Raw genomic sequence first — 12,037 nt, forward strand, 5'->3', positions numbered from 1 at the left:
CGCGAGCGTATGTGCAGGCGGGGACTAGTGTTGTTGTGTGTTGAATTGGCTGGGGGGAAAGCGATCAATAAAGCAGGGTTTGCAACTAATCGCCGGACTCATCATTCCCCTGAAGTCGTCTGCTGTCGAGACCCACTGCCGGGTAAAGTGAAGGGTGTTGCCCCGAACATACATCGGCCCTGGAGAAGTGTCTCCCCTGCGCTTTTCGACTACGGTCTGAGAGCAGGAAGCAGGAAAGGTGCAACACTCTGCTTCTGCCGACTCCTTTTCGAATATGTTGACTAGAGAAACTGGAAATTGTGGTGTATCATGTTGGATGCATGCATGTTCGAAATAAACTCAAACTCAACAGTTACAGGATCAGTGGGTATGTTTGTATTCTTTTTCAGTGGAAAGACCCATTGAGTAGGGAGCTCGATCGTCAATTTTGTAGAGTCAAGAGACAGAACGAACTGAAACGTAAACCACATTTAGTTATGTTTATTATGTGCATATGTGTACATTCTTGTTAAACATTTCAGTAAAACGAAGCATAGTGGAAAAGAGACGTTTGCATCCATCTAGTGTTGTGTTTTACGAGCTCCAGGGAACACTTCGTGAGACACGCTTCCCAGTGAGCCATTCCCAGTGAGCCAATCAGATTCAGTGGATTTCTCTGTTAGCCAATCAGCCAACACTGTGAGCTACCGGCAAGCCCACGTGACGATTTGCTGTTACTTCCTGTTATTGTTACTTCCTCGATGCTGTGCTGACTTTAAAGATATCGATCGGTAAGGAAAGGTGTCATCTATTCCAATCTATTCCAATATATGCTTACATATTCTCGATTATTTTTTCAGCAGTCTACTGTTGCTGTATTTGTTGTGTTTAAACCCTGTAGAACGGCGTGGGTGCTACACATTTCCACCGAGCTGGCGAGGTGAAACGCCATAACTCACATACATTGACTAAACGGTGAGTGTAAATACTGTTGGACAGCTGGTATTCATGTTTATTTTGTGTTATTCACGAGGCGTGTATTTCATAATGTATTGCTAGTAAGACGTAGTCAAATATACATAGTTTTCACGCCCGACTGATTTCCCATGATGCTCCGCGCGATCCGCCATTTTGAAAGGCAAGCGCACCGGTACAACATCAGCAAATTCATATATACGAACCCGTTCACAAACGTATGCATAATGGCCGAGAAACCAGCAAAAAAGAAGTATAAAGAAGGCTTGGACAACCAGACGTTGGAAAGATACAACCAGAAGACACAATGCATAGGCGTTGACCCGTACGAAGTGCCGAAACAAAGTTTCACGTATGACCACAAATGCCTCCCGGCCATAACGTACATAGACATTTTGAACTACCTCGTCAATTACACCAGTGCCTATACAATGGAGGAATTGAGGGCATTCAAGTCTCTGGAGGCGTACAACCAGTTTATTAACGGATGGGTCAGCGACGTTAAAAGCATGACTGCAAACGAGAAAGTGCTTGTAGTGGGCAGGGTATGTATATATAACGTACATTAAAACCATGTGTTTAGCGAGGACACGTCGGACTCCTTAGGATAAGGGGAGTCTGCCCAAGCCTGTCCTCTCCCATCCACTTATATTTATTTATATATGTGATAAATTTGTTAATTTATTATTTAATTTTATCCATTGAGATCTACAACTCATTTCGTGTACAAGCAACCTGGGCTGAGATGGGCGCTATATATCCTGAGGGGGGGGTGGGGGGGGCTTTCGCTTTCGTGGTCCATCCCATAAAGGGCTTCGAGAATAGCAAATTGACAAAAAAATAAACAATACATCGTTCTAAAATATTTAATAAACAGATTGAGACGTAATCCTACCTGTTACAAAGTGATCAGAACATATTTTGGAATGTTGAGATGGCTCCTCTTTCCTGTTGATGCTTGCCAACCACAAGCGTCGTCTCTCCTCGCTGATTTTCCTTGTCTGTTCTCCTTCGTTGTGTCTAATTTTAGGAATACTGAAAAATCCTCGCTGCACTGATCCATCCCGTCGATTTGTACATCCATTCACCCAACAGGAAATAACCATTATGCGCCTTTCACCAGTGTTTGCTCGAAGCTATTGTCAATAATCGTGAAGCGTGTCAACTAGGCCAGGTGTGTTTTGTTTGCCTCCCAAGATGGCGGATGACCCGGGATAACCCGGATGTGTGACGTCACGTAAACACCATGTATTGCTAGTAAGACGTAGTCAAATATTCTCGTTGCCAGGTCACACTGGATCACGCAGGCTGAGCAGCAGCCTCAAGAAGCTGACAGCCCCTTTAAATTCAAATTTAAAGTTCGCTATTGAACATAAACGATATATTGCTTGACTGAAATTGTTTCTATATGCCCAGCATGAGAGTTTCAGTCCTTACAACAGGAGATAGCCTATAACTATTAAAACATATAGCACAGGAAAAGGAATTGCATAAAAAACAAGGCGTCTTCTGAATTATAACATGAGGTTTGTATTGAACATTTCAGCATCATATCAATTAACATTGCATAACAACTTCTAATTTGGAAATAAAGAAATGCCTAGGGAACATCAAATTACATGTAAACGTCTTAGGAAAGAAACAGTTGCATACGATATTATATACCGTATTTTCCGCACTATAAGGCGCACCGGATTATTAGCCGCACCTTCAATGAATGGCATATTTCATAACTTTGTCCACCAATAAGCCGCCCCGGACTATAAGCCGCGCCTACGCTGCGCTAAAGGGAATGTCAAAAAAACAGTCAGATAGGTCAGTCAAACTTTAATAATATATTAAAAACCAGCGTTCTAACAACTCTGTTCACTCCCAAAATGTACGCAAATGTGCAATCACAAACATAGTAAAATTCAAAATAGTGCAGAGCAATAGCAACATAATGTTGCTCGAACGTTAATGTCACAACACACAAAATAAACATAGCGCTCACTTTCTGAAGTTATTCTTCATTCGTAAATCCTTCGTCTTCGGTGTCCGAAGTGAAAAGTTGGGCAAATTTACGATCCACTGGCAGATGTTGGCGTCGTCTGGCGCTGCCTCCTCGTCTTAGTGAAGGTGTGTTCGCCTTCTGTCATCCATTGTTCCCACGCAGTTAGCAGTCTAGCTTCGAATGCCCTGTGGACACCAATATCTAGCGGCTGGAGGTCTTTTGTCAATCCACCCGGAATGACGGCGAGTATTGAATTAAGCGCGTAAGCGTGTCTCTCAATGTGCTGTTATGAGCTAGCAAATATAACAACTACACTACCCAGCATGCAACGATAGTTACGAGCATGCGCGGTAGCCCTGAGAAGCGTTGTTGTATGCTGGGAGTTAGAATGTGGTTATGAGCACGCTGTGAGTAAACGTTGAGAACTCAGTTAACACGCCTCGTCTGCATTATTTATAATTAGACAGACAACACACTTAATAGGAGCCATTTTGGGGTCTTTACATAAACACACAAATGGAAATGAAACGTCACATATCCCAGCATGCACCGCGCGCTTCTTCTACGGGGAAAAAAGATGGCGGCTGTTTACCGTAGTTGCGAGACCTAAACTTTATGAAAATGAATCTTAATATTTATCCATATATAAAGCGCACCGGGTTATAAGGCGCACTGTCAGCTTTTGAGAAAATTTGTGGTTTTTAGGTGCGCCTTATAGTGCGGAAAATACGGTAGTTACTTTTATAGAAAATCACATCTGCGCAAATTAAATTGCACATCATAAATCACCTAAATTAAAAGTGAATACTGTGAACATTTAGCAAAATTAATTGCACAGCAAACATGTCCTGTATTAGATATAAATATTTTTAACATCACAGCAAAAACGTGCGCATAAAACATCTCCTGAATAATATTGTTAACGTCACAGTGGAAAAGCAATTACACTGCAAACAGCTTGTGAATTAAAAAGTACAAACTGTGAATGTCACACCAACCCAATCCATCGAAAGCATCTTAATGCAGGTAAATATTGTAATAGCAACCAAAAAAAACATTCAGTTCAACATCACTGTCGCTCGTAGACACCAGAGTCGCCAGCTGTGATGGTCCAAGTTCCAACATCTTTTTCTGAAATGTTTAAAGAAAGAAGCAATTTGACATTACAAAAAGCAATAGTTTTATAATTGCCCATTGTAAATAATAATTTGGACATTGAGGTGAACAAAATTCAAAAATGTGTATCTATTTTTAATACCGAGTTTTTCATACCTGCCCTTCGATCCTACCCCCTTAGGCGACCGCCCTCTCAGTCAAAGACATGTTCTAACCACTCTCGTATGATTTTGATTGGAGGCTTCTTCCGTAATAGAAGAAGAGTCTCTAGCCTCTGCAATGCAAATGTCAAAACATGATAAATACTATGAATGACAAGGTTATCTACAAATAATGGTGTAGGTTTCATTCAACCCTCTGATCTCCAAGCATTCATTTGTCTCTTGCAACACCTATCCATTTTCTACCGCTTGTCCCTCTATGGGTCGCAGGGGTGCTGGAGCCTATCCCAGCTGCACTCAGGTGGAAGGCGGGGTACACACTGGACAAGTCGCCACCTCATCACAGGGCCAACACAGATAGACAGACAACATTCACACTCACATTCACACACTAGAGCCAAATTAGTGTTGCCAATCAACCTATCCCTAGGTGCATGTCTTTGGAAGTGGAAGGAAGACCCCAAAGGGAATGACCCCAAAGGGAATAAGCGGTAGAAAATGGATGGATGGATTGAGGAAGACATTACTAAAATGACTGACATTGGGATGATCAGATGGTCATGCATGCACTTGAAAGCAGTTGTTGGGCTTATGATATAATGGGATATGTATAACTCTCACTCAACGACTGTACAAAGTAATTCATTCAGACAACGAAATAGTCTTACCAGTGACAGCATGGATGTGAAGCGTTTGCCCCTGTACCCTGTTTCGGCACTTTTGTCGCAGCTATAACACCCCTGCTCATCCAATTGCATAGAGCCTATCCCGGCTGCACTTGGCTTAAGGCAGGGTACATCCTGGACAAGTCGCCACCTCATTACAGGGCAAACACAGCTAGACTCATTGAGAGTTAAAGTGGACCCATGATGAAATTTGTATTTTTGACCTACGAATGTTGTTACAAAGTTAGATAATCAAAGTGGAAGCCTGCACGCAGTTTTGGAAGCTTTTTTTGTGGGATTTTGCATTCTGAGTGCATAGTGACGTCAACGCGAGGTGGATATTTGGTCAAGTTTGCAGCAGAGGTTTGTGAAGCTCCTCCCCCTCTGCTTCAGGCTGCGAGGAAAACACGCAAAAAAGTGAGGATATTTGATTATTTTCATATAATCTTGGCACATAACAACAACACGCAGTAAATTCTGCCAAAAGCATTTTTTTTTAAGGGGAACTGCACTTTAAAAAAAATGTTGTCTGTCGTTCACAATCATTATGAAAGACAACAATGGATGGATTTTTAAAAATGCATTTTAAATATTAAATAAACGTAAATAAAAGTGCACTTACAGCAGATCTAATGGGAGGTCCACCATTCCGCCCATAAAATCGAAAAAAAAAAACATTAAAAAATGTGACATAAATATTAACTTATATTAAGTATTAGTCATATTGTTATTATAAGAGCTAACGCAGATAAAGTATTTATAGCGGCGCCGTGATCACAAGCTTTTGTGCCTATGTTTAAATCATTGAGTGGTCGTCGGCTTCCTCGCTTCCCTGCTCCCTGTAAATTTATTGTATATCATAAATCATGCCTCTCACCTGAAAAATAAATGGCTGAGAATATAATCTGACAAATTGGGACACTTTGACAGCCATTTAGGACCTGGAACTGTTGAGGCTGACACAAAAAGCGCTTGTCACCCCCCTGACCCTGAATTTTCACAAGGATTATATACAGACATTTTTCATCTAAAGGGGAATATATGAACATCCCAGCAGTCTAATGACAGCAGACCTTGCACAGTAAGTGATGTTTCATTAAGTTTGTTGGCATTGATAGTCTGCAGTGAGTAATATTCAGTGATGAAGAAAAAAAAAGCAAATGTTGAGTAAGTTTTTTAAATTAATGCACCGCGTATGCTTAAAATGATCAAAATATGTCAATGTTAAAAGTTATTATAAATGTGCTTGCTACTACATTACATATATACTTGCATCATGTATATAAAACCCTAATGGAGGTGTTTGGATTTTTTTTAGCTGCTCTATAGGCAGAACTGAACGGCTCCCATAGGCTCCATTGTAAGCGAACTTTTGATTGAATGTATTTAATATTTAGAATGCATTAAAAGATCCATCTGTCGTCATGTCTTTCATAATGATTGTGAATGATAGGCAAAATTCCCCAAAAGTGCAGTTCCCCTTTCAAGCCCCACTTAGGAACTTTCAGTTTTGGTTGATTTTGGCAGCACAGATGGACCAAAGCGTTACTGTTTTGCCAGAAGGAAAAAACCCATTTCCCATGAGGACTAACGCATATAGTGTCAAACTGACTTGATTATACCACAATGATTCAGTATTACTGATCTTTCCAAAGTAGGAACCTACATATTTTACTCAAACTTTGTATTTGCGGTTTGCAGTCATCGCATAGTTTTTTCTTTAAACAGTACTTTTGAGTTTGTTGCGTGGCTGTTCGTGTCACTGTAGAATTGCGAACTATCAAGCTAGTGGCTATTTATTGCTACTGCACACATTTCCCATAGCTCACATTATCTTCTGATAGCTAACATAAGTCTGTGTGGACTACTGATGAGATGACGTCGTCAGTAGAGTGGTTCTCTTTCTAGGCGTACTGGTGAGGGTCCACTGTGACATTGATGAAAGTCTTAATCATGCCCAAGACCAGCTTCTCGAAACACTTCATGACAATCGGAGTGAGGGTTACTGGCTGATAGTCATTCAGATCTGTCACCGTGGAGCTTCTTCGTACAGGAATGATGGGCACTGTCTTCAAGCAGCTTGGAACAGAGGATAGTTGGAACAAGATGTTAAAAATGTTCCTTGGCTTTATGCTTTTTTAGCATCCTATAAGTTCACTGTTTGTACACCAAACGTTGTTGCCATAAACACAGAGATCACCACCACCACAGAGATCTTGGTCAACCTGGAAAAGCTTTAGTTTGCCAATTTGGGAAGCTGAATTACTAATGCTGTCATTAGGCCACATTTTTGTCATACAAGGCTCAGACCAGTTCCTCATCTCCCTTGAAACACACAGTCTCAGGCATAATAAGTGAATTTTGTCATGCAGGGAGCAAACATTGGCTAGGAAGAGTGAAGGTGGTCTTCTAGCCTTAAGTTGAGTTAGCCAGCCAGCTCTCTTGCTCATCTTTTGCTTCCGAGAGAACCGCTTCCTTTTGTCGGTGTGTCCCCTTGCTGTATAGTGTCACTCCTCCGTCCTAGTTGCAGTCTGCTAAGACTACTCTTTTATATACTGTAGATAAAATTGTGGTTGAATTCTCTCAATAGATTAGATGTTTACATGACGTTTAAAAAGCTGTGTTCAGCCCTTTTTTGGTGTGATTTTTATTTTAGCAGGTAAAATGTTTGATAAGCAGTTTTCATATGCAAACATGACTTGGCCAAGAGTGAATGTCAGCATAGTGACTGATGAAATCCTCCTAGACATATGCTGGTGCAGGACAATGTCTCATGCAATGATGCAGCTTTTTAAAGCATATCTTTATATTCTTGTGTCTTGCAGACATCAGTGAAAAACATATCCCTCCTGAGCAGCAGGAGTATACCTCCAGGATGAAGCAGGAGGAGCCATTGCCCCCTCACATCAAAGAGGAAGAGGAGGAGCCACAGCTACCCTACATTAAAGAGGAAGAGGAGGAGCAACTGCTCCCCTGCTTTAACAGGGAAGAAAAGGAGCAACAGCCCCCCATCATTAAAGAGGAAGAGGAGGAACCGATGCCCCCCAACTTCAAAGAGGAAGAGGCTCACAGCATCAGTCAAGGAGAGCATGTTAAAGAGTTGGAGGAGTTCCCAGAGATCGTTGTCATTGTGAAGAGTGAAGATGACGAGGTCAAAGGTGAAAGTGAAGAGAAGAGAAAGGTGGAGCCTCCGAGCAGTAGCTCAACTCAACACATGACAACAGAAGCTGATGTAGAACACTGTGGAGGATCACAAACAGACAACCTCTTGGCTCCACTATCAGAGAGCGATGACACAACATCAGACTCTTCTGACACTGATGATGAAGACTATAACGTTGGTATGACATGTCACTCTGACGACATGCACTTTAAATGCTCTCAATGTGACAAAACCTTTAATAGCTGTAGTAGACGAATTATACACATGAGAATACACACTGGAGAGAAACCATTCACATGCTCAGTTTGTGGTAAACGTTTTACTCAGAAAGGACATTTGACAACACACACAAGAATACACACTGGAGAGAAATTGTTTACCTGTTCAGTGTGTGGAAAAGATTTTGGACAAAAGGGTAATTTGAATGAACACATGAGAATACACACAGGACAGAAACCATTCTTATGCTCAGTTTGTGGTAAAAGTTTCACTCAGAGTAGAACTTTCACAAAACACATGAGAAGACACACTGGAGAGAAACCTTTTTCATGTACAAGCTGCAACAAAAGATTCAGTGAGCAAACAAACCTTGTATCACACATGACAATACACACTGGAGCAAAACTGTTCACCTGTTCAGTGTGTAGTAAAGGTTTTGTACAAAAAGTTAATTTGAAAGAACACATGAGAATACACATTGGAAAGAAACAATTCATATGCTCAGTTTGTGGCAAAGGTTTTATTCAGAAAAGATATTTGATCAAACACATGAGAACGCACACTGGTGAGAGACCGTTCATATGCTCAGTTTGTGGTAAAAGTTTCACTCAGAAAGGACATTTGACAACACATATAACAATTCACACTGGAGAAAAACGGTTTACTTGTTCAGTGTGTCGTAAAGTTTTTGGACAAAAAGGTAATTTGAAAAAACACATGAGAACACACACAGGCGAGAAGCCGTTCACATGCCAAGTTTGCGGCAAAAGTTTCAATCAGAAAAGATATTTGGCAAAACACATGAGAATACACACTGGTGAAAGACCTATTTCATGTTCAAGCTGCAACAAAAGCTTTAATGAATGAATAAACATTGTAAGACACACGAACACACTGGTGAGAAACAATCCTCAACTCAGTTTGTCGTAAAAGATTCACTTAGAAAGGAAATTTGACAACACATTAGAACACACACTGTAGAGATAGCGTTGAGTTGCAAATACTTTAAAGACTCTTTATTGTCAATTCCTCCAATTGTGCAAGACATAAGGAAGAATGAAATACAGTTTCTCTTTCGCATAAAATCTCCCAGTGTGGAACCGTAAAATTTGTGTCTTTTAACCAATATTTAACAAAAATAACACTATTTATAAGACAAAGTGTGCTGGTAAGAACAGCAGCAGTCACTGAAGCCTACATAAAATAAAAGTAAACAGTGAAGATTTAGTGGTAATGTTATTGTTAGTAACTAGTTAGTAGTTACCACAGTGTTAATTACTGTTAACCCTATGTTGGTGGATTTGTGTCTTTACTGAAACATGTTTTTCTGACACTGGCACTTGTGTAACTAAATGTTTTGCATTTCAAGCTTGTTAACTGAATTTCTTTACATCAAATTATGCTGATAATTTCATTAAATAAACAATTGTGAGCAAAATTTGTTTTAAAAAATTCTGTTTGATAAAATAGTGTTTTAAAAATTCTGTGTAAAAAACATCAGTGTGTAAAAATTCAGTGCAGAAATATTCCTTGCTTCAAAACTCAAGACCCACTTTTGGTACATCAAGACTGACACAAGCGATCCTGTCTCAGAACCAGCCAATAAGGTGTCACGTTTGCAGTCATGTGACTAGGGTCTTACAAAGAGGCAGGTTAAGCTGCACTACTGCTACATGTGATCTATTGAATGTGCTTTCATCCCTTTTTATGAAAACTTTAAACAGTGGAGGTTGCTGTGCATTAGTGAAAAAATCAGTGTAAAAATGCAATAAACCAAATTATTTGAGAAATCAGACTAATTTAATGCATGGAAATATAGTGAATGTGTTAAACACAAGCTTATTTATTAATTTTCAATGTTTTTTGTTGTTGTTTTTACATTAAATGACTATTGTTATTTTCATTTGTGTTGACTTGAAGTCAACTTCAGCAGACACAGTGTAACTGAAGGGTAATGACACCTCCACACCTGAGGGTGGCAGTAATACCGTAGAATTCAGCTTCAATTCGCCATGAAGAAGGTCAATCTAGCAACATGTGTGTCAAACTTGTGGTCCCTGTGGGCCACATCGCAGTTATGGCTGCCCCTCAGAGGGCTGCTTGCAACAAGGAATAATTTATGTATGTTAATGTATAGTGATTCACCTCATGATGTTATTATACGATTGCCTATGCATTTTATTTGTTTACCTACATTGTAAAAAATATGTTTTGATTTTGCAGGAAAAAAATAGCAGCTCAGTTTTCACAATTTTACTGAAAAATCCTACAGTGTTTTTTTTCTGCTATAGTTTTTTTCCAGTAACATTCTGGCAACTGGGCTGCCAGGTTTTTACCATTAAATCTATTACCATTTTTACAGTGTACAATTTGATGAATAACTTGCTTTGAAATCATAAGTTAAGCAAATATTTATTATCGTTATTTTTATTTGAACTAAAACATGTTTGAAATGTTTGATAGCATATTGTTGCATTCACATATATTACAATTTAAAAGATGTTAAATTGCATGCATTACATGTATTTTTTCTGTCAAAATGTAAAGAATGAATACATTTAGTAAAAAAAAAGATAAAGTACTTTATTGGCGCATATTATTTCAAGGCTTTTGCGGGCCACATTAAATGATCTGGCATGCCAGATCTGTCTCCCGGACCTTGAGTTGGATACGTTGATCTAGCACAGGGGTGCTCACACTTTTTCTGCAGGCGAGCTACTTTTCAATTGATCAAGTCGTGGGGATCTACCTCATTCATATATATAATTTATATTTACTTATTTATGAAATATATGTTTTTGTTAATAAGTTAAAGGTGTTTAATGATAATGCAAGCATGTTTAACACATATAGTTAATATTGTAAATAAATTAAAGGTGTTTAATGATAATGCAATCATGTTTAACACATAGTTAATATTGTTAATAAATTAAAGGGGTTTAATGATAATACAAGAATGTTTAATACATATAGTTAATATTGTTAATAAATTAAAGGTGTTTAATGATAATGCAAGCATGTTTAATACATATAGTTAATATTGTTAACAAGTTAAAGGTGTTTAATGATAATACAAGCATGTTTAATACATATAGTTAATATTATTAATAAGTTAAAGGTGTTTAAAGATAATACAAGCATGTTTAACACATATAGTTAATATTGTTAACAAGTTAAAGGTGTTTAATGATAATACAAGCATGTTTAACACATATAGTTAATATTGTTAATAAGTTAAAGGTGTTTAAAGATAGTACAAGCATGTTTAACACATAGTTAATATTGTTAACAAGTTAAAGGTGTTTAATGATAATACAAGCATGTTTAACACATATAGTTAATGTTGTTAATAAGTTAAAGGTGTTTAAAGATAATACAGGCATGTTTAACACATATAGATTCCTTTCTTTCATGAAGACAAGAATATAAGTTGGTGTATTACCTGATTCTGATGACTTGCATTGATAGGAATTAGACAGTGGTGCTAAAAACGTCCGCATTTTCGAATGGAGGAGAAAAAAGTCCTCCTTTATGTCCAATACCACATGAAAGTGGTTGGTTTTTGGCATCTTAATTTGTCCAGCTTCCGTACTCCTTTGTATACACTTTACAAGAAATACATTGTCGGCAAACTCCGTAGCTTGCTAGCTTGTGCACGCCAGCTTTCTGAGACTCGTTTTGTTAGCGCAACTGTGCAACTGTGCAGTCGGTCTTTGGAGTTTTGACGACAGGTACAGCGCCAGAGTCTGTTGAAATAAAGTGTTTC

At 38.8% G+C, this 12,037-nt stretch overlaps 1 protein-coding gene across 2 annotated transcripts; it reads left to right on the forward strand.

Annotated features, from left to right (window-relative positions):
* The first annotated feature begins 692 nt into the window (after nucleotides 1–692).
* LOC133574166 (uncharacterized) lies at nucleotides 693–11,166 on the forward strand. 2 transcript variants are annotated; one of them, XM_061926249.2, is made up of 3 exons: nucleotides 693–770; nucleotides 881–954; nucleotides 7,715–11,166. In XM_061926249.2, the coding sequence occupies exon 3, from the start codon at nucleotides 7,765–7,767 to the stop codon at nucleotides 9,136–9,138; it is 1,374 nt and encodes a 457-aa protein (XP_061782233.1). In that variant the 5' UTR covers nucleotides 693–770; nucleotides 881–954; nucleotides 7,715–7,764; the 3' UTR covers nucleotides 9,139–11,166. The 2 variants fall into 2 exon arrangements, with proteins under 2 accessions (XP_061782233.1, XP_061782234.1); XM_061926250.2 differs by having other exon boundaries at nucleotides 729–770; nucleotides 840–954.
* The last annotated feature ends 871 nt before the right edge of the window (nucleotides 11,167–12,037 follow it).

The sequence above is a fragment of the Nerophis lumbriciformis genome, linkage group LG31, assembly GCF_033978685.3.
Source record: "Nerophis lumbriciformis linkage group LG31, RoL_Nlum_v2.1, whole genome shotgun sequence".
NCBI lineage: Eukaryota > Metazoa > Chordata > Actinopteri > Syngnathiformes > Syngnathidae > Nerophis > Nerophis lumbriciformis.

Coding starts and splice junctions, on each gene's coding strand:
- LOC133574166 (XM_061926249.2), top strand. CDS start 7,765: ATGAAGCAGGAGGAGCCATTGCCCCCTCACATCAAAGAGGAAGAGGAG.